This window comes from Plectrocnemia conspersa, unplaced genomic scaffold, assembly GCF_051122295.1.
Source record: "Plectrocnemia conspersa isolate PC_06_02 unplaced genomic scaffold, ASM5112229v1 ptg000010l, whole genome shotgun sequence".
NCBI classification, from domain to species: domain Eukaryota; kingdom Metazoa; phylum Arthropoda; class Insecta; order Trichoptera; family Polycentropodidae; genus Plectrocnemia; species Plectrocnemia conspersa.
Window position 1 is genome coordinate 5,624,329 of NW_028277174.1, and position 24,882 is coordinate 5,649,210.

The window sequence follows — 24,882 nt, forward strand, 5'->3', positions numbered from 1 at the left end:
AATATTTTTATTTAATTAAATTAAAACAAAAAAATGTCACTTTAAAATATGCTGCAGTTATTAAGCATTTTTTCTGAATGCTTTTAACTCTTTAACTGCCGAAATTCGAAATATCATTAAGTCATTTTTCAAATATGATATTTTTAAACTGTAAATAAACTTTTTTCTAAACATTTTTTTTTAATAAGCGATACACAGATAGTGTAACAATTTTTTTTATAAATAAACTGTTTAAATCATTGACTTTTACTTTTGAATGCCATCGCTTTTTAGTATGAAATAAAGTTTATCGATCAGCTGATGTGATAAATGTATTAGAAGATCAATGGTATTTTTTTATTTTTAAGAATCATAGACAAAAAAATTTTTAAGACCATAAACCGATTTATACATATTAAGGATATATAATAAAATATTCAAACCATATATTTTATTATGCAAATAAACATCTCTACAAGTATTTTTTTATAGTTGATAAACGTTAGTTTTTTTTCCCGGAACACGCTCGTGCGTTTCAAGCTGAAAAAGATCTTTACCACTTATTTAACAACTATAACAAATTTAACAAATCAAAGACGCCTTTTATGAGAGCAATCCGAATCATCTGCATTTATATATATTTTATATTTTGTATAAGAAGTTGGACTATTTAATTGCTCATTATTGTTACTATTTATTACATTTATTTTTGAGAATAATAATATTTTAAAATTCATATACATAAATTTTCAGTTCCTTTTTAAAGTTTTAGGGCGTATTGGCAGTATCAATAGACATTTAAAAATAAATAAATAAAATAATACACATTTAGTGCACAGTTGTATTGTATTCACTATATATTACAAGCACATATAATATATATAAGTAATATGTAACAAACCCCAGTTACCGAGATTGCGCGACCGAGCTTACATTCTTGATAACGCCTAAAGTCAATGGTTGCATTCACAAAACGAATATGTGCTAAGGTATTTTCACGTAATGAAACAATTCTACACATTCATACAATTCTCTCGCGCATTATCTAGAATCAAGATATACTACATAATCATTTTATATAAATAAAAATGATTTTGATCAATGTTAAGGTCAAGGTAAACGGCGTGAGTTTTTAATATCACAAAAATTTACGATGCCAATAATTGTTTTCCGTGTATTTTTTACATCGTGTCGAAGGTCAATTCTTGTTTGTGTTATAAAAATATTTATAACACCCATGCGAGTAATACTTTCAGATCTAAAGTCTAATGCACTTAGCGGAATCTAGAACAGGCACTCGATAAGCTTTCATATAAACCTAATGATTTTGTAATGACCAATCATATACGAATACATAAGCTTAATCCATATGTATATTTAGTAACATGCCCTTAAAAAATATTTTTTTATTTAAAAGAATTATTATCATATTACATTTACAATACGTAACTGAAATAGTTAAATATTACGTAGATAATCGATATATGAAGTTGTGTGGATATAAAAAAATCATCATTCTCAAGCTATTTAACTGTTAATATGTAATACTATAAAAAGTGTAATAAATCAATTTAGACGAAGATTTTTTTTATTCGTTGATAAAACATGAATCAGGGTCGAAAATTTCCGAATTACCAAAACAAGCGCCCTCGATCTATATACGAAGAATGTTATGGAAATTATATAATATGAATCATGTGCTTAGAAAAATGCGCAATTATTAAAAAAAATACATATATTGAATATAAATTTAAATATGCATAATTATTTATATAGATGTTACCTAATCCTAGACTTCATTATGTATTCATTATGTTTGCCTTACCCAGTTGGTAAGATTTACTTAATTGTAGCTCATTTAGCTTACGCCTGTATTATTAATTATATACTACAAAAATATTGAATTAAATAAATTCTGTAACGTTACAAATTTTTATATGCGAAAAATTTGTTGCTGCATAAAAAAGCAGCGAAACCCGATACGTTTATGCATCCTGTGTCGTTCCTCTCCATAGAGGTATCTGTTTAAGAAGTTCCATTCATTGATAAACTATTAAAAACATATTTATGTCCTCTATATTTTTTTTTCTAAAGCAGATATTCTACAGTCAATGGTGAATAAAAAAATTATAATTTAAATATGATGTAAATTGAAGGCGCTAGAAATATTTCAGCTAAAATCTAATAATATTTTTAATGTGCCCATTATACTGTCATTCCTACTTAAAATAATTAAGCAGTTTTGGATGTGTGTTTACACATCCAAAACTGTAATAAATTAAAGAAATGTTTAATAGAAACAAAAATATTATTAATCTCTTGAAAAAAATATGTTGAAGTTTAATTCTATGAATGCACATCACACGTTGCCATAAAAAATATAATGAAAAATATTTTTAATTTAAAGCTTGCATCACATTCTATCATATTTAATAATTAAAATTAATATTCATTTTAAGTTAAATTAATAACATAACTGCTGCCAGTGTAATATTGCTTAATTTTGTATCCATAATCCTCATTAGATTATATGTATGTATGTATATAAAAATTGCTTTTAAGAAATACACATGTGTCAATATAATTTTAACGAGGTATAAACAGTGATCAATATAAAATTATACAATAAAAAATATATAATACGAACAGACTAATGCTCTAAACTCAATTACGTTTTACAATCTGGGCCCTTGGTTCGAACAAAGGGCATTATGACAGATTGCACCGCAGCTTTAACAGTTTAACAATTATCCCGCCGGTACTAAAGCGATTAAATATTGCGAAACCACACTATGGTCACAACATATAAATGTTTGTGTATTGAGAGTAAAAAATAAAATAAATTAGACATGTGTAAAATTGCAATTGATTGCGACATATACTCTGCTTGTAATTTAAAAAATTCGATCGAATGATCGAACGAAACTGCCATAAACGTAAAAGGTCGTTTTGTTGATTCAATTGGACTATATTTTCGTATAAACGATTCGATAATGAGACAAATGTTTGTTTTTCTCCGAGAAGTGACCTCAAACGCGTCATTTGACTTCACCCAAAATAATTATTTTACAACTGGGTGATCAATGGAAAATCAAGGTTTGCATCTGTAATTACGCATTATTGAATTTCTTTTCCTTTAATAATATTTACAACCGCCAAAGATTCAGATCAGAGCCTTGAGTTTCACGCAATAAACATCGTTCACAGTTGTAAATTTAAGAGGATATTACCAAAATGTTTACGCATTAAATTAAAAAAGCTACAACAACATTAACCAGTTTACGCAATTCCGGAACAAGACGTTTTGCCTTGAATTTTTTCGGATATAATTTTCTTCGAATGACCCCCGTGTCATACTTTCAATCTCTACATAATATGATCGATTATGTATTGAAAATATTTTAATTTGGCGGTCGCAATGAACAGATTGCTAGTAAAAAAGCTCGTGATTGAAAACTCAAATTCAATAACGAGCAACGGTGACAGTTTTGCAACAAAACGTGTCTGTCTGATTTATTTAATCGTATATCAAACTTGGGAAATTTCCTATAGAAACAGGATACGCAAAAGTTGATTAACACGTAAGTTTAGCGATCGTGAAAAGAGTATGACAGATTTATTGTGTTACTTATTAAATAAAAAGCTCAAGTTTTTTATATTTAAATTACATCATTGTAGTAATCCGTGGGAATTTATTTATTGTTATATAGATATTTAAACATATATAAACAAACACAGTATAATAAATCGAGCGTGTCAAAAAAATCGTATCGAAATGATTTTTTATTGTTATCAATTTGGCGTGAAAAAACAAAGAATTTTAACGAATGCCGTTCTTAATAATAAAAGAGATCGGTCACGACCAACCTTCGGTCAGTTTGATTGCACATAAAACGCGAAAATCGCTATACTACGTCGTTATGCGCTATCATGTCGTAAACTGACTAAAAAGTTATGGGACTGATACACTTGAAAACCCTACATTATCTATATTAGGATCGGATTTACCATATCAACGTATACAAGGGCAAAAAGTGTGACGTCATCAGAGAGAGGGATAAACTAATTTTTGTACCGTTATTTATAATTTTTTTTGTATTAAAAATAAATTGTATATATGCTAATTTGTTTGAATTTATAAATAATATAATTCTAGTTTATCTACACATATTGTATGTTATTATTAACCCTTTGCACTCGTAATCGTTATGTCGCCAGCACGGGAAAAATTTAAAATGTTAAATTCTTTTTTTAAATTAAATATATATATGTAGAGCATAAATATAAATAAAATAATACCAAAAACGAAGAAATCAAAACAAATACTTCATTTCTCTAAATTACATTTTAATTTTTTTTTTTGTTCTCTCAAGTACCATTGGTTGACAATCCATAACAATAAATTAACACAATAGAGCGACCACCCATTTTAAAGTATTTATGGGACCAAAAAAATGTTTTAACCATAAATAAGTAAATATACACAAATAACAAAGACATGCCGCTCAGTTTTAGATAAACGTATCTATCTGCGAACGAAGAAAGCTTACATCGCTTGCACGAGGTATATCTATGTTTATATAAACTGATGTTAGGTTTATTTTTAAAAACTAAAATACGTCCCATCGATGGTCAAATGAAACGTTGCAGTTATTGTCATATTATTTTATATATTTCTTAATTAAAAATAGACAAAACTTTAGCCTTTCAATTGCTTTATGGTACATATTTGTTTGTGATTTTATATATTTGAGCTAATAATGCTTAAATATCATATTTTTATATAAAAATAAAAAAGTGACAAAAAAGGGCACTACGTTTAATAATATGTGGGATGTTATTTATTTATTATTATTTATTTATTTTATTTATTTATTTAGCTTAATAGCTAATCTTTACATCTAACAAATTTAGTAAACATATGTAAAAAATATATAAAAAATACATAACAGAAAGAAAAAATAAAAATATACAATAATAAAGACTTAATATTATAATTTATTTCTATATGTACGAAGGTGTTTTTTTACTCCATTTATGAAACCCGTTATATTTTTGCTGTTCGGATTTCTCTTGGAAGACTATTATATAAATCAAAACCTCCGTACATAATTCCCCTAGCCGTACTCGTTTTCTTATACTTAATTATCTTTAAATTTTCTCTATTTCTAGTATTATATTTATGTACATCTTTATTTCTTATTAAATACTTATTAAAATATTTTGGTAACATATTATTTTCTAACTTATATATAAATACTAAAACATTCATACTCAATATTTCTTGAACATTCAACCATTCTAATCTATCAATCATACTTTTACAATTAGTTAATCTATTTTTATTTAAGATTACTCTCATTGCCCTATTTTGTAATTTTTGCAACATTTGTTTATCTAATTTATTTAACATATTTAATAGTATTGCACAATAATTAAAATGGGGCAATATTATACTATTGTAAATTATTTTTTTTGTATTTATACTTAATATATTTCTTAATCTAGATAATAAACCTATTTTTCTACTAATTTTTTTTAATATGTAATTACAATGTTCTTTAAAATTTAATTTTGTATCAACAATTACTCCTAAATATTTTATATTATCCACTATTTCTATACTAGAGTTATTTATTACTATTTTGGTACTATTATCTAACACATTTTTATAATTAATAAACATACATTTAGTTTTATTCTCATTTAATTTAAGTACATTATTTTTTAACCATATTTCTAATATACTTAATTCATTATTTAAATTATTTACAATTTCTTTAATGTTATTACCTATGCAATACATTAACGTGTCATCCGCAAAAAGATGAATTTTACATTTTTTCACGTTATTAACTATATCATTAATATACAATACAAATAACAATGGTCCCAATTTAGACCCTTGTGGTACTCCATAAGACACTAATTTCTCTTCAGAATATACAATATTTATTTTAACTTTTTGTTTTCTTTTATATAAGTAATTATTAAACCATCTTAAAACTATATCACTTATACCTATACTCTCCAATTTCTTTAACATTATTTTTCTGTCTATTGTTTCGAAGGCTCTCTTAAAATCCAAGAAAACTGCTCCAATGATTTTGTTTGTATCTTTAGCCAACAGCCAATCATTTATCACTACTTGTAATGCAGTTTCAGTGGAATGCTTTTCTCTGAATCCCGATTGTTGTTCACATATTATGTTTTGAGAAGTAATAAATTCCTTTAATTGTTTGATTACTACTTCTTCTATTATTTTTTCTATACACGGTAGCATGTTGATTGGTCTCATTTCTTCAACTTTTGATTTATTATAAATTAAGGAAACAAATATGGAAAAATATTATTTTGTAATTTTTCGTAAATCCCCAAGTTCTATTAGTATACTAACTCATCTGTGTAAAACAATTATAAATAATCAATTGGTTGTATACAGTTTGCGGAAACTTGGGGCCCAGAACATTTATCACTTGGTGGAAATATTGCTATTATTAAGGTACATTGTCATTACTAGTTATTATTCTCCAATTTTCTGATGTGGTGCGATTTGTTTGAGGTATCGTTTTTTTCGGTATTATTTTAATTGCCTGTATTCCAACTTCGATTCAAGGCAACATGCCTAATTTTGACGTTACTTTCTTTACTATCATCATTGGAAGATGAAAAATCAAACATGAAATCCTCCCCATCACTATCATTACAAAACATATTATCATTACAATCACTATATTCAGCGATAAAATAAAATTTAAAAAAAAATTCACAATAAAATTTAAAAAAATGAAAAAATAAGTAATTAAAACAAAGTTATTAATCACTATTTTCTTACTTAGACACAAATTATGGACACCCGAGACTCTGTCGAAACCCCAATAGGCAATAAAAACGTCACCGACGCGTGTCTAATGAAGGACGATTGCCAACCATTGCCTTCGGAGAAATCTACGGCACATCTGCATTTAAATTTAGTCATCAAAAAAAACCCGACTTATCACGATAAATGAGCTCTCCCCAGCCTGATTCAAGTAAAAATGATATTTTTTGATAAGATATGCTTCTTGAAACTCTTGTCTACAACACTGCAAAAACGCTATTCAAAACATGCTCAGGAAATGCCTAAAAATCGACGTTATATTTCATTAATTGAAATGGTGCGCCTGACGCACCTTACGAGTAATATAGAGCCAAGCGATGGTGCGTCTCACGCATCTTACGAGCGGAACAGGTTAAAAATCAACTGTATCGACAGATAAAAAACATTTTAGCCAGCAACATTTAGAGAAGATAAAATCGAATATGTATACATATATAAGTAATTATGATAGCATTATCAAGAAACACATTTTTGAATAGGTATTGTTCTATATTTATATAAAAATTAAAATCCACAAACTTTTTTATTGCTCATTACATTGTATAACAATAATAATATGTGTAACGCAAATTTTCATTTACAAATATAAAATTGTGAAATTGCGCAAAATCGAACGAGACAAATGTGAAAGGTGTCATAAGCGTACTTACAGATAATAATAATTATTTTGTGATGATTTTTTTTAACTCAGATACGAGGGCAAGTACAAAGTACGACTATATTATAAAGTGCATACAGACAAACACAAACCACCTACGCCTTTAGTACGCTGGAAATTCGAGCAGGAAACCGCCAGCGAGTTACATAAGCATGCCTTCTTAAAGTCGGTCATTTGTTAAAATCTGAGCTCGAAATCTATGCAAATGACGTGACTGGTTTATGCGTTTCGCGCGCAGATAATGAGGGTGTTTTCCTTGCCGAGACGTCCTTGCGTATGTACCAAAGCCGTTATGTGTACAGTGTGTGCCGGCGAAATTGATATGCGCCACCGAACGCATAAATCTCACGTCGGAAAAGCCGCGAGAATGCATTCGTTATTATTTCGTATTCGCGGAGGAAAATTGATTAGGCGCTTTAAAATCAGGGCAACGCGTTGCTTTACAAACTTTACATGTATGTATATTACGATTGTACATAATGCATGCGTTAAAAACTATGACCTCAGCTAACATGTGCCATAACCATGCCTGTGAAGCATTTGTCATTTGCTAGTTTCGTTTCTTGTCATACATAATATGTAATTGTGATTTTAGAAAAATCTCTCATACATATACATATATTTTAAACGCATTTTGTAAGTAATTGATTTAGAATAATAATATATAAGAAGACATTTATTTAGAAAGTCTAATTTCATGATATTTTCTGATGAATAAATTTCATTTTTTTTGCATTAGAATAAATAGGATTTATATTTATAAAATTAATAACAAAAATTGAACACAGGATTACTAATTTCAATAGTGCAAAACCCAATTTAAAATAAATTCATTAAATATCATTTAAATTTATTTAATTCAACAGCCCTTCGTGTGTAAAGCATGAAGTTAAACGCTTATAAAACAATACATTTTTAATGGGTTAAATCAGGGGTGTTCAATCCTTTATAAATTTTGATCCGCATTGCCTGATAAAAATATGTTAAGAGCCGCATATAAAATTTGATATTTATTTTCTATAGTGTATTACTTGCAGTTTATTAAATTTTGAAAGAAATTAAATAAAATGCCTTTACTGCAAAAAAATGCTTTAAAACGTTGAAAGTTTTTTAATATAGAAATTTTTTTCTCGCCTATTTTTTGTTGCAAAAATACAATTTTTTCAACAAAAAATATTTGACTATTTTTCATAAAACGCTCTTTTATCGTTTATTTTGCATTTTAATTTCTTCAGTTTTATTAAGAGATAATGTAGAAGCCGTGCTAAATATAATGAAATTTTATTATTAATTTATTTTTTAATAATATTGATAAACGAGCCGTATGAATGAGGTGGTCCTGGTTAAAATCTAGCTTAAAATATTAAGCAAATATTTAAAAAATATATATACATACATTCATGTAAAAACATTAAAATTTATTATTAGAAATATGGTGTTGTATTGATTAAAAAATTAAAGAGTATAAATAGTATTAATCTTAATTAACTGCAAGTATTTTTGTAATAACGCATGGGAATAATAATGTTGTATTTTATATAACTAGTTTTCCAAGCCTTCCAAATTGTATGTCATAATACGTACACTAACTCAAAACACTACAAGAATATTGATTTTTTTAAATTTATTTATTATATTGTAATATTTATTTTTGGTATTACTGAAACTTGAAAACTAATAAAATTTTATGGTGAAAAATAAAATACGATAATGATGGAAGTAAAATACTTGTTTTCGACCAAAGGCATAATAATAAGCAAAACAGTTAAATTTAGCAGAAAAATATTTTAGGAACGAAGGATTGAGGTTGAAACTATTACCATACTCAAAAATTGCATTATCTTAGTAAATAATATTTATGGGTAATGTCTTTATTATATATTTTAATAGTATACTGAAAAAGCAATCATAAAATAATTCATTATTACACAACTTCTTAGGTGAACAACGTTTTTCAACCATGACAGACGTAAAAAATATAAAATAAACAATATTATAATTTAATTGCTATATCCAATATAATGCCAAAAATCATTTATACTCATATAATATTTTTTAATAATTAAAATCAACTCATACTTTACAATTTGCATAATACAAAAATTTGATTGGATTATTTGTAAGTTTTCAGATCAATGTATAACTTTAATTACTATTGTTTTCTAAGTTGGGCCTAACATATCATTTTAACATTATATGTTAATAAATAAACTTGCATTATTGTATATTTTAAATAATAAATAAGCATGCAGGTAAAAATTAATTTGATTATCAGCTTCCATAGAAAATTCATAGGAATTTTAATCATTTAACTGCTAAATACAGATTAATTATATTTACAAACACTCATCAAGAATATAAAACTACACCTCAGATACTTTCCGAGCATATAGGAACAATTTTCAAAAAGGATTTGAATGGTATATTATATTTTTAATTCTGCTCAGTTGTACCACAGGACCCTGGAAAAAATACAGTATTTCTCCCCCCCCCCCTTACCTCCTCCACCTTCTTACTCCATTTCACACTTTGTGTGCCTTAATTTAATTAAACAAATAAGCTTGCACCAAAAAAACACTACATGACAATTTTCCCAATGCGTCATGATGACCATTAAACAAACAATATTAAATACAATTAAGCGTTTAAAAAATAGTTATAGTGTACTTTTAAATATATGAGCACCATCACACATCATTTTTACCAGCTCCTCATAACATATTTATGTTTGGCAAGATCGTTGAGAAGCTGGATGTCTTGTGCAAGAGGAGAGTTCTCAAGCACTGACGTCATGGCCTCAATGGGCTAGAATAAAGGACGTGATCGTAACTCTCTAAGACACTATAAATCTTGCAGCTGAAAGTCACCGAGCATTAACAGTGTTTAATTAAGCAAATTATATTTTTTAATAAACGCTTTGTCACTGTGTAATTTAAGTATATGTTAGCATTTAAATATAACAAGAATACCTTGCTGAAAATAATCACCAGCTTATTGAATAATACCCGAAAGACCTGGGTTTATGTTTTTCAATTTTGTGTTTGGGAAATGAAAATTAGTAATTTTTATATAAATTTAATTTCAATCGATCATCAGAGATTAGTTTTTCATAGATTTTTCTAATTTCAGCGGTGAATATTTTAATTAAATGAGATCATGCACAGTGAAATATATTGGTTATAAGCTATAGCAATTAAAATAAATTTGATTTCAATCTGCTGTCTCATTACCTAGTTGTTGGTTGTGTTTACCTCGTTGTTAAATTAACAAATACAATATTTACCACTTTTGCACATTTAATTCTAAAACTTAATTCAGAAATATCAGTAGAGATGACAGACCCAGAAGCTCATAAAATAGTTATGTACAGTCATTAAACATTTTTAACAAAATTTACATACGATCAAAATATATGTACATGTTGTTACTAACCCTAACGACCTATCAAAGTCAAATTAATCGCAAGAATTCTGCATTGGGACACAGCCAACTCAGCCGTGTTGGATGACCCAAATAGTTGTCCAAATTGCAGGTTCCGCTGCAAAGATGCATTGGCTCACTCGTGTGACGTATGACGCAACTCGAGTTACGCAGCATGAGGAAGTGTATCCGCGGACAAATTAGTTGCACAACGAGACCACGGCCGTGGCGTCAATTTCTTCCTTTTTTCAATATATCTCCTCCAAACTGAATGTTGCGAAAATGTGCGTATTAAAAATGCATTAAAAGGTATTTTTGTCATTGTACCACTACATTCCAAATGCATCTATATCATGCCCAATATATTTTCAAGCCATTTTAAATGACTTGATGATAATATTTGCAGTATTTTATATCATACGATCGACAAATATAACCAAACATGTAAGTAATTGTAATGTACATACATAAAGATATTTAGTGTTTCATATATAGAAATAAAAATAAACAATAAATTCCGCGCAATTAAAAATATGTTGTGTGAATTACAATAGTGAACAATTAATTAAATACTATTTATTAGGATAGAGCGAAACATTCTTTTGTGTTTTTTTTTTCTGGTAGTGGTCCCAACATCTGGAACGGGTACAGGATTAAATGAATTGGACTGCAGTGGATTCAATAAGAAAAAAGTTTTGTTTGTGTTGCAATAAATACTATAAATTTATACGTAAATCAAGGACAGGCTAACCAAATACCTATATCTTTAAATTTCGCACAATTAACAAATATGTTTACATTTGTTAAAAAAGCGTTTTTTCTCAGCTTGTCAATTCAATCAAAACAATGCAAACTCATACAATGGCGTGTGTCGATTTGTGCATTAGGAAACTCTTGATTCGTATCTATCAAACAGAACAATGTTTTGACAGCTAAACGTGGGATTAACGAGCTTAAAGCTTAATGCGCCAATTCATCCATCTACCAACGCTGACAAATTTCTAGCAATTCGCAACGTAATGAGTCATTCTAGAGATCGGATCAATTTATCTCGGATATAATGACATAGAAAGAACGTTCATTGTTGGCATTATACGACCGTGAGGTGCAATTTCATAAAGCTTAACCGATCTTACTCAATTGAACTTGTCGCCTGTCTGACATTGAGGACTAACGTAGAGTCTCCAATTACTCGAGCCATCAACTACTCGAGTATCGAATATTAAAATTTTAAAATACTCGAGTACTCGAGTACTTTCGAGTATTTACCAAATGTACCAAAATAGCTATTATTCAAATACGTGCACATATAAATAAATAAATAAAATACTTAGTATGTTAATTTTTACAATTATTTTAACTTCACGAACATACTTTTTAAAAACAATAATGCAAAAAGTGTCTCGAATTTAATAGCACTGCTAACCTTTGGTTTTAATATTCCCGTTATGGAATAAACCCTTTCCGTTGCTGTTGATGTTGGACTTATTGTCATTAACGCGTTGGATAAGGCTTCTAATTTATATCTGTTCGCTTTTTATAGATATAAAATTTTTTGAACTCTCTTTTTATGTTCTCTTCTTTCATTCCCTTCTCTGCTTTTCTCTTATTTCCTTCGACTATTGACAAAATAGTATTTTGTAATTCTTCTTGAATAGATTTTTTTTCTTAACAATATACAATATTCTACTCCTTCTGATTATTGCGAAGAATTTAAATCTATATCCTTCGAAGATGTATTTGGGTGAATCCCTTTCACTCTAGAGCTAAACGGTTCGCAAAGAACTAACTTTACTTTAAATGCCTATAAAACACACAATTGTTTTGATTTATATTTTAAGCTGAGGGATCAGTATAAACAATTGACAACACTTTACGCTACAACTGCATAGTCATAAAACCTAAAAAAAAATTTTGTTGATATTTCATATTGTTCATCGCCATAAATTAGATAAGTCGGGACTGTCGAACAGAAAACAGAAAAGAAATTTCTCCGTCGTACCCACTAACATAGCCGACGACCGGAACTATGCAACTATAGAACTATGAAAAAATTATACCTGATAGTAACCGCTCTAACTCGGGACTTCGGGCATAAACGCCAAATAAAAGCAAGACGTTAACCTTTACCGGACCGAGTTAAAGTTATTTTTGTTTCTGAAATATTTCAATTTTTTTTAATTTCGAGTATTAATCGAGTAATTTTCAAAATACTCGATTATCAAGTACTTGAAAAATAGACAAAAATACTCGAGTATCGAGTACTCGACTACTCGAATTGGAGACTCTAGGACTAAGCCACTCTTATGAGCCACACACATGCCCTGCATGTTATATCAAAAACTACACTGCAACAATTATTTTTGCATTTAATTGTACATATTTACATAAATAAATATTTATTTCTTAATATTTCTTTATTCTATTGAGTGAACCCGCTACATTATTCCCCTGGCCGTACTCGTTTTTTTATAGCTAACTATCATCAATTTTTCTCTATTTACAGTATCAAATATATGTACATTTTTATTTCTCAATAAATACTTATTATAATACTCTGGTAATATATCTATAAATATTAAAACATTCACCCACATAACATTATTATGAAAAAAAGTTGCATTGCCCTAGAATTCGCCGTAAACGGTTTTTAAAAAATTGGTTTTACTGAGACATTTCAATATAACTGTTTATGGTGTCTTTAACGTGTGATGATATCTTAAAATATTGTCTAATAGCAAATTAAATGACCTCACTATATTACAAACTGCCACTCCTGATTTAATGTATTACAAATAAATATTTAATGGCTTATGTAAGTCATTATATAATATTATGATTTCTGAGCTAACATAATACACATAATAATGAAATGCTCACAGAGCCTTTACAAGCGTTCAACGTCCTCGACGTTCGATTTGCTACATACAATTATTTGTATATTAACTTTACTATGGGCGATTATTAAAAACAATCACGAAACGACCTTGCAATTAGCACAATAGATTTTTAATGATTCGTTACACTTAAAAAATACATATTAATTCAAAGCACAGAAGCAATTTATATTTATATTTAGAAAAGTTCATTGATCGTTGGTCGAGAATAACCTTAATTAAAAAAATAAATTGTAATATTTAGATTTAGTTAATATTACGCAACTGTTCCTATCTATTTTAGATCACGGCGTCGCGTCAGCTACAGTGCGCACGCACCATGATTCTCAGTTATAAACAATAAATTGATTTAGTATTTTTACGAAATGCTTAAACATGCTTTGTTATTGAAATAAATCAACACTGAGAGCAAAAATCATCGACACAATTTATAGTAGCGGAACTGAGCTAGCAGGGCTCACGAATGAATACATTATTATCGGGCCGCAAAAGCTGACAATGTAGGCCGCATTCGGGCCATATTGATATACCGAGTAGGCGTTGCCATTGCTACGATTGTGAGGCTCCGTCGTGATCTATTTCAGAATGATAGGCGTGGATCATATACGGTTCGCGTTAAATAAGGCAATAACACTAAAAATCCAAAGGTCAGATGGAAAGATGTGTAAATTTTTGGAAGCTTTATTGCTGGCCTTCTGACTAAGCGGTAGAATGTATTGATCTGTTATTGTGTTACACGCGTCAAAATAGAACCGATGATTTAAGATGCCAGTATGTTTAGTAACCAGCTTTATATACTAAACTGAATAATATAGATGTCAAACATATGACCCCTAGAGCTATACCGAATATAAATTGAGGGTTTGTGTACCATCAAGGATTCTGAAACCTTTGAAGTCAATATTTAAAAAATATTTTTCTTTAATTATATGGGTAGATAACTGAATGGTTAAAATTTTGATTTATATTCTCTGCTCGAAAAGACGTCATCTTTACTGATCTTTAAAAACTAACAAAAGTAATTTATATTTATAATAAAGGTCATAAATTGTGATGTCAACTTCTACTTAATTATTTAAAATAATTATACAATGATACGTCTTCATCACTTTTGGAAAGTTTTCTTGCCCGTTCTACAATATGAAAAATCTAAAATATTTTTAAATTAAAATGAAAAAAGGAAAAACTGATTTTAGATTTTAACTGAACAAGTGGAGATGTATGCATTGTTGCGTGAGGGCGTCAAAAATAATATAACAAAAATGTTTATTATGATTAAAATATGGCTACTTTATATTTAAACCTAAATAAATCCAAATAGACGATAAAATATCCAAGTCAAAAATAACTATTCATAAAAAAATTTGCTACATATCTGGGGTCCAGCCGTACCCCAGTTCGCATAATAATCAATGTATATATTTTTTGTTTGCTAAATGAATTAAGCAATCCTACATTATAAATGTAAGCAATACTCAATTTGCGCTTTACTCCCTTATATAATCTAAACCCATTACATATAAAATAAAATCTAAGAAATATAATAAGCAAATACTATGTTTCACAATTAATAGGCATTTTTAAATTCATAGCAATAATAATTAACCACATTGTGTTTTGCGTATTATAATTATTCAATAAATATAGTAACCAGAAAGCAAAGAATACAATGGTAATCAACCAAAGTGTGCACGGTAGAGCAACGAGATGCAGAGAGTAAATTATATACCGTCTTTTTCCGAAAATAAGACATCCTCCAAAAATAAGCCCTAGTTAAAATAAGGTGAACGTCAACAAGTGGCGATTATTGCTAGTGCCACACTATTTACAGGAGTCCCTCGACTTTCGAACGTACGACTTTCGCACAATTCGCTATTTCCAACATTTAAAAAAAAACAATTTTTTTACTTTTTTTTAATTATAAACATGAGTGAGAAACGGATAAACTTCAGTGTTGATACGAAGAAAAATAAATTAAGGACTCATAAACTTCACACGATTCGAGACAAGAAAGTAGGAATTTTGTGAAACCTGGTCTCAGTGGCGTAGCTAGGGTATGTGCCGCCCAGGCCGATCCTTATAATTGCCGCCCCCCCCCCATATATTTTTTGCAGGGTCATAAAATCAGCATTTCTTAAAATAATAAATTGGTTATTATTAAGATCTTGTTATTCGTGGATTTATATATGTTTTAGTGCATTCAGGGTTAAGAACCACACTAGACGATCCCATCGCGAATATGCCGCCCCCAAGCAAGTGCCGCCCGGGGCGGCCCGCCCCCTCCGCCCCACCATAGCTACGCCACTGCCTGGTCTACAAGAAGTTGTGAAATGGGTAAAGAATTCATGGGATAAAATAACAGACTGTTGTGTTTCCAATGCACTTCGAACAGGCTACTTAGACAAGAAATACTCATTTAAGGATAGCTATATGGCAGGACGTGAGAGATTCGGACCAATGATTCAACAGAAAATGGACTTGATTGAAATTCAAGACGGAATTCAGAATTTGATTAGTTATGACGATGTTCCAGAAGAAGATGAGATGACTGTATTCGAATAAATTTGAAATAAATGTAAAATTCCTATTATTAACCGAAAATATATAAATTTACTTATTGTACGTGAAAAGTAAGCCCTCCCCCGATAATAAGACCTAGCTCATATTTCGGACTAAAAAAGAAAGTAAGACAGTCACTAAACTATCATATTATTTATACAGAATTAATAAAAAATATAGCAACAGAACAGAACATAAATATATGTATTATAAAAAGCATTAATACCAAGTGCGTACGGTGAAATTCATTCCCTTTCGCTCGCTCGCGTGTTACGTGACGAGAGTGAGTGAAAGATAAGGGCATGCGGAACGCATGTAACGCACGCCTTTATCTCTCACTCACTCTCGTCACTTAACTCACGTATGTATCTCACAGTACACGCCTGATTAATACATGTATATTTTCGTGTCAACTAATTTAATACGATACACGCGGATATGTATGTTTCTCATTAGAAATTACTTACATTATTCGAAATACGTTTTTATTATTTAATTAATTATTCCCTAATAATAATTGTACACGACTGACCAGCTGATTATATTAAATCAAATTTATTTATATTCTATCTAGATATAGAATTTAAGTCAAGCCGAGATCTAGATATGCAATTCAGTGATCAGCTTAAAAATAAACATTATTATCTCCGGCCAATCTGGGAATGATATACACATTTCTTTCTAATTTGAAAGTATATTTTATTGTCGTTATAATTATTTGATACGATTTCCCAAGTGTGGATTATGACATTCTTGCAATTATCATAGTGACAGGTTCCAGCTGAGTCACTCGACCGAGTTGCTTGCGCTTCCATAAACGCCGCGGTTAAAGTGGATAAAAAAACTATAATGATCTCTTAAGATATCGACAGTCAACGATTGAAAAGCTGACAGCCCTAGAGCGGACAGAAAAAAAAATAAAAGCTGTATTGGCATTGTAAACTATACCTATATACTTTTTATCGTTCAGCAATATAACGATTAGATTGTGATATGACTGGTTAATAATCAAATATAATTGTCCTTTAAGTGTTGTTTAATAATATTCGTGAGAGTATAGAGGTTAGCTTTAACTTGGGGTTAAATCGCTTAGTTGAGGATGGATTTAATTGTTCAATAGTCTTGGCAGTTGGGTTTAAGATAGAAGTAATTATTTTGAACGTACATAAGTTGGTGCGATTGCGAAAGAGCTACGATTGCGAAACTAAATCGAGCCGATTAGAAACGAAACGACCTGTGTGTAAGCATTATTGTTGGTATTTACGGCAAAAATGTTTTATTACACGCCAAAACGGACAAATACGCGTGATTCAATGTGAAAAAGGATCAAAGGTTAAAATTAATGTCTATGATAAAATATAAGTAGCAAATTATCCAGACATTAAAATAAATAGGTGATGGTCTTGAATATAAGTAGTATAACTATCGAAAACCATAAGAAACATATTATTAGGTAAATGTGTTTATACTTTATAAATATACTTTTTTTCAGAGTTTCTTCCTTAAAGCGTCAAAACTGATGTTAAAAATAATTATGTAAAAACACTGTTTAAAATTCACCAAAATAATTATTTTGCATGAGCATAATAATGTTGTGTTTTATAAATACAGGATGTTATATAAAGATCTACTATAAATTAATAATTTAATTACTCTTATAAAGAAACTATCGATCTTCTAGGCATTTCAAAGCACGCCGAGATATTTGAGAAGCGTTAAATGGCAGACTAATCGGGCTTCGTATAATGCACATGATCCGATAAGATTACTATAATTTTACGTTGGGTCACCGGGTTTGCAGTTCTGTACAGCCACTCTATCCGTGAGAAAACGGACGCCAAGGTTAGGCGGTGCCTCTTTTCAGATTTTTATTCTGTTCTAGAAATTTATTTTTAGAAAAAAATAGATAGCAAGTGTGCCCAGTTCGGAAAAGGCGAACCATTTCACAAAATACCGTATAAACACTATAAACTGTGTCGACACCGCCGCCGGTTGGCAAAGCGTGAAACACACGTTACACGTTGCAGCAGCTCCCAACATGTGGGTCGAGCACGCCCCCGGGTAAACGACGAGACGCAATCGGTTCCAAGAGAGCGCTCCTCAAAATGTTTTAATTGGGGGTTGTGCAGCAATCGGGAATTTTTGTGATTAATTATACTTATATGATCTATGGATCAATGAAATGTGTTGATATATCCTATATTACAAAAGTACGACAAATCCAAACGCCAGTTTTATCTTTAACTTAGCTATACAAGGTTTAAAAAAATAAAGATAAATAAAAAATACTAACATTCGAGAATAAAATTCAAAAAATAATTATTTCATTCGAGAATGAAACATGGGAATGCTCTTATTATATTTCGAAAACGCGTTTGACATAGTATGGCATTAGTACATACAGCTTGGTCATAATAATGGGGCACCCCAAAAATGTGTTATATCTTAAAAATCATGAAAATATAAATAGAAAAATAAATATTTTTTAGTAAGAATCTATTATGTGATTCCAACATTGAAATATAAATGTCACTATTCATATCACCCTCGCAAGTACACAAGTTTCCTACACCTGCTGTTGCCATACAACACAGACCATAACGCTTCCGTTACAATATTTGACTTTGGGTACTACGCAATCAGCTGGATATTCTTTTCCGACTCTTCGACCCACGTGTGCTACACCAAAAGTCACAAAAACCTAAAAAAATGTAAAGAAAGTATGACTATTTTAAAAATACTATTCCTAAAATTTAACTTAAAGCTGGATTCATCCGACCAAATGACTTTCGCCACATCTTCATAGCGCAATCTCGGTGATTTCAGACCCACTCTAACCTTCGAGTCTTATTCATTTCTAAAAGCCTAAGCGAGACTAAACAATTACACCTGAAATCCCTTTTTAAAACTCATGTGAGCAATTAATAATGATAGTTTCCTTTGTATAGTTCTTAGAATTACGGTTAAAACTACATACTAAAGTATTTTGGGCAATATATGCACTTATAAAGAGTAACATATCATTTTAAAAGGTGCTCCATTATTATGACCAAGACTATATATCTACAAAATACTATGGATGTTCACAATTATTTATAATAAATATCAACTGTGTTATTTATAAATGTTTGAGAGACGTTAAACTGCAGAACAGTCGGTAACAACGCCCAAGGTTTCCGTATCAAATTACTTCATAGTCGATTATATTATAGACCACTTTGAACGTTGAACACTTTGGTTTACTCACATTCACCGCGCCATTTGGTGCTTAACTGGTATTGTGACCGTTTTTTAGCTACCGAGGAAAATAGTGAAAAGTTACACAAGGAAACTATCACATCGAGCTGATTATACTGCTCTACATAATACCATTATCTGACAACGTGCCTACTGTGTCAAACTGAGAATTCCTCAATTATTGTTTCTGTGTTAAGTTTAAAGATAAAATCACTATTTATACATCCGTTTCATTTCGCAAATTTCCCTACAACAAATTTATGCAAAATCGATTGCTATTTATATAGGTGTTAGCAAGTGGCGTGTAAGCATGTTGCTCCAGTTCGACGAGATTGTAAAAACCTTACGCCGGCCCTGCAACTTGCTTTACTACAATCGTAGTATACGTGCAATTTCACTTAACATTAATAAAATTTATTATACATAATCCAGTTTAAATTATGTAAAAACGCTGCACTCAAGACCAGATTTACTTTTGCAACACGCGAGTAACATATACATTTTTAGTAGAGTTCAATAATGAATTATTACCTCTTGCCATATGCAAAAATTATTTGCTTTTAATCTTTAATTTTTAAAACGATATCACTCTGAAGCAGCCCATTTATATGCGTAATTTATAATATGTAAGGTATATGAATTTTAAACATTAAACAAAACAAAGAAAAAATAGGAAAATAAACAAATACTCACATAACCTTAAACTCATTAATAGGGAACAAATGTCAATTAGTTAAACCTCATTCCTTCACTACGATGTTATTATTTTTTTAAATTAAAAAAAAAAACACATGTCAATATTTCCCAAATAAAAGTGTTTCAGAGTATTCGCACAAATACGGATTCCCTGTCTTTATAAAAGGTCATAAAGTAAAGACGGTCGATCAAAAAGGGTTACATTGCTTTCCTTGCCCGGCAGAAGTTTATATGGGAATTTTTTAACCAAAAATGCTTCCTTCGGTCAGGGACATCTTTTTGGGAAGGAGCTTGCTCGCCTCTCCCCTCATATTTTGTCAGAAAAATGCGTCGTTTAATGCAATACTATAAATCGTAATGAAATCGAAAATTAAAAATATGACCACTGACTGTCCAAATTTTGCCCCCCTCCCTTCCCCATGAAAAGCTGAAATGCCGTTCCTGATACTAAACCAAAAATTTTCGGGTTATCCCTCAATGAAAATGTAAAAAGCAGTCGAATCTATCCCGAAAATATTTTTTTAAATATGTCATTCCAGCGAAATTATAGCGGAATACATTTTCACCAGTTAATATATAATTAATCTGGCAGGTGCTAATAAAATTAATTGATTTTTAATTTTCCATACGTAGTAATATATACGATGTATAAATATTACAGTAAAGTTATATTACTACAAACGAAAACATAAATTAACTGATTGGCGCTAATGAAATCATATGCTCCCTTTGTTTGTCTAAATTTGACAGTTTCGAAACGTCCATTTATTGTTCAGACCCAAACCTAACCTACACGAATTAACCAAACCTAACTTTACATAATAAAATCTCTAAAACTAATTAGAGATTTAGAACTTTTATTAGGTAAAGTCAAAAATACAATCTAAGCCAACTCATCTCTCAGGAGAAAATAAGCGGAAGAAGAAGTACAAACAAACGCTTCTCTATAGCTTATTTGCACTTCGATATTATACTATGTTTTAATAATATGGTAGCTATCTTTACCGATATTACTATGGACTTTTGAAATGAAAGTATCGGCCAAAGTATTATATATTCTAACCGAATTTTGGTCAACAGGAGGGCGCAAAAACAATTATCATTTCTCAGAAGTCCCTATTTAATCCACGTCAAAAGCAATATAATCGTGTCGGCGGCGTTGCAATGGGACGGCGACGGCACGATTTTATTGCTTTTGACGTGGATTTTTGACTTCTGAGAAGAAATAATTATTTTATGCGCTCTCCTATTGGTCAAAATTTGCTTTGGATAAGCTTCATTCGATTCTCACTTATTGTAAAAGTCTTAATATGAATGCTAGATAACCGAGCGTTTCCACGGCGACGGTGACGGCACGATTTTATTGCTTTTGACGTGGATTCTAAATAAGGACGCCCCTTGAATTTGTCGAAAAAAATAATATCATTAAATGAAATACTATGAATTTTAATGAAATTTTAATACTAAAAAAGCAATAACTGGCTGGGCAACTCTAACTCCCCTGGAAAAAGATGAAATGACACACTTTTTTAATTTATTTCAAAGCATCATATTTTTCACTTTAAAAACCAGATAAGAGATTGTTCAGCTCATGGATATCGGTTTATATAAAAAAAAATCAAGAATTTCTCGAGAAAAACGTCAAATCGAGAATTCTCATTTCTCGAGAATTTTTTTAAAAATTTTATATTTTATATAAATATTTTTAAAAGGTTTACAACTACTGCCCTTTTTATAACGCTACATAAGTAAAGTCGGGTTCATGCCCAATGACCATACTTTAATAAGGGTCTTGGAATGACAAATAATTGTTTACAATTTTTTAACACTCAAACACGCCTTGTTTTTGCTTAAGTAATAAAATAAGACACTCAAATAAGAAGTCTTCTGAAGGTGTTCGTGCCAGATGTTTGAAAATATACATACGGAAAATCGAAAGTATTTTTTGCGATTTTCTATTACTCTAACCGGCCGGTGGATTTATCTTTGCTTTGGTGATCTAAGAACTCGCTCCAACAAAAAGAAATTACGCTTGGGAATCGGCAGAATGCAAAATGATTTAATTTATTTTTTTCTTTTTATTTATTTTTCGATAACCCAAAATTTTTTTTATATTGTTTTTATAAATTAGAAACAGCTGTTATTGACAATTGTCTCATGATTATTATTGACAACCAAAATGTTTGTTAAAGCGATTGGAAAATATCACTTCTGAGCTAAATTTGAAATTTTAACGGGCAATTGAAGAGAAATTATATAATCGAAGAAACCAGACACTGATATAATTAATTAAATATTTTCGAAATTCAGAATTTTTCACCGTCAAAAAAAGAATAAATTTAGTTATTCTTCAAAAGCAGAAATATATAAAATGGGGAAAGAAATTATTCGCAGATTACTTAATGACTCGACGAATTCTAAAATCCCTCGCGATGTTATTAAATTATTAGAATCCATTGAAGAAATTGAAAATTTCTTTCAGCCTTAAAGTAAGAAAATTAACATCTTGCGGATTGATGGAGAAATAATTCAACATATTTTAATCAACGGGCAAGAGAACAAATAATTTACAGTGCCTATTTGCAGTCTTGTCGTCGATTAAACCAACATTAACACAAAATGAGAGGAATTTTTTCACGGCTGAAATTTTTTTAACAAAAAAAGAATGATGATGTTTAATTTTACTTTAGATTGCATGTGTTTTTAAAGTGTTATTTTAAGAATAATGTGTAATAATGTATCTGCAATACTTTACTGTATTACATACATTTTTTCACTCCTCAAAATTTCTCTAAAAAGTCTAATTTGAAAAAAAAATGAGATTAGCCTTTTTCGAAATTTTCGATTAAATTATAATATGTTTATTTTACGTTACAAAAATAGAAATAAACAAATAAGCTTACTTTATAGAATGCACTAACATTCAACAGATTAAATTGGACATAATAAATCGTCAGTGGTATTGATTTACAACATTTTAAGACCGTGCCGGCTCGTACTATGGTGATACGCTGATATTGATCAAGCATTTTATATATGTATATTTACTTTGTATTTTAACTCCTAATTTGCAAGTAATTTTATTTAGTAAAATTAATTTTTTTATGATCGTAAAATTAAAATATTTAATATATTTTAAATTTTAGAAACGTATTAATTATATGCAATTTGGAATATTGATTAATTATTTTATATATAACAGGGGAGAAGTGTCATGGCGACGCGAGCGGTCGCTATGGCAATGGCCACCGTTTGAGTCGCTTCGATCGTCAGAAATGTCAGAGTCCGTCGGCGGGAGTGTTGGAGCGTCCGGGGGCGCCGTCCCCGTGGGGCTCGGCCCCGAACCGGACCCCGACAAGGGCTACGCCGTAAGCAACGACCCCAAGAACATGCAACAACTCACTCACTACGTTAGTTTAAACCTAACCTTAGATTTTCGAACGCTTCAGTAGTTTGTTTAGCACCGAACCTCACGTTCACGTACTAACCCGTTATTATTTTACGATTATCGATACTTTCGCTATTGTTAGTTTACAGTATAAATCGCACATCATTTTTCGATATTATTACGCACTCCTAAACCTACAACTATTTTTTTAAATTTTCAATATCATATTTCAGGTGCAAACGCTGCTGCAAAACATGCAGGACAAGTTCCAGACCATGTCCGACGAAATTTTGACCAGAATCGACGGAATGGGCACGCGAATCGACGACTTAGAAAAGAACATCGCCGATCTCATGACTCAAGCGGGTGTCGACGGCTCGGAAAAATAATAATCATAACAAACTTATCGATATTCGAATACTTATTCTCAAAAATTCATTCCCGACGACGTCGATCGTATTATGGACGTTTAGATAACTTCAGATAATTTATTTGTGATGAGTAAATCACACTTTTTAATATCAATATACACAATATTACTTTGATATGGTATCTAATTAAGACTAAGATATTATGCACGTAACCAAAAAATTATGCGTTTAGGATATAAATAAACAGTTTAATTTATAACTTCGACTTTTTATTCTTCTTTAAAGAGAACAATTAATTTAATACATTCTAAATCGATAGATTGTTTTTATAGAAGCAATTTTAATTTATAAAAGCAGGATATCATATACTACATACACAAATGCTTATATGTAAGCAGTGGCAGATTGACTTCATTAGGGGCCCTTATATATATATATATATATATATATATATATATATATATATATATATATATATATACACAAATACAGTAGACTGCCCAGTAACATGGAAAATTGGAGACGTGCTATTTGAATTCCCGTTACTTTATGTGTGAGCGAGCAAAAGAGAGGATATCTCAACATACGCCTGACTCATACGTACGTATTGCAAAAAAATGTATGAGTATTTTCTAGACCCCTCACTACACGTCCCTAATTTAGTCTACTGTATTCAGAATCAGTTCCAAACCACCACCCCATTACACATGAAATATTTTTTAATTAGAACAGATATTTTTATATTGTATTATATATCATGCATAAAATATGGTAAAGTTCCTTTTTGTCAGAAACGT

General features: G+C 30.1%; 1 protein-coding gene across 2 annotated transcripts; it reads left to right on the forward strand.

The window, feature by feature from the left end:
- Nucleotides 1–23,576: 23,576 nt before the first annotated feature.
- LOC148230444 (uncharacterized) lies at nucleotides 23,577–24,344 on the forward strand. 2 transcript variants are annotated; one of them, XM_088194656.1, is made up of 2 exons: nucleotides 23,577–23,736; nucleotides 23,948–24,344. In XM_088194656.1, the coding sequence occupies exons 1-2, from the start codon at nucleotides 23,602–23,604 to the stop codon at nucleotides 24,101–24,103; spliced, it is 291 nt and encodes a 96-aa protein (XP_088050782.1). In that variant the 5' UTR covers nucleotides 23,577–23,601; the 3' UTR covers nucleotides 24,104–24,344. The 2 variants fall into 2 exon arrangements, with proteins under 2 accessions (XP_088050782.1, XP_088050783.1); XM_088194657.1 differs by having other exon boundaries at nucleotides 23,577–23,694.
- The last annotated feature ends 538 nt before the right edge of the window (nucleotides 24,345–24,882 follow it).

Excerpts from the sequence above, each read along its gene's own strand:
- LOC148230444 (XM_088194656.1), top strand. The coding sequence starts at position 23,602 with ATGTCAGAGTCCGTCGGCGGGAGTGTTGGAGCGTCCGGGGGCGCCGTC. Across the intron at positions 23,737-23,947 it reads TGCAACAACTCACTCACTAC|GTGCAAACGCTGCTGCAAAA; the intron begins GTTAGTTTAAAC and ends ATCATATTTCAG.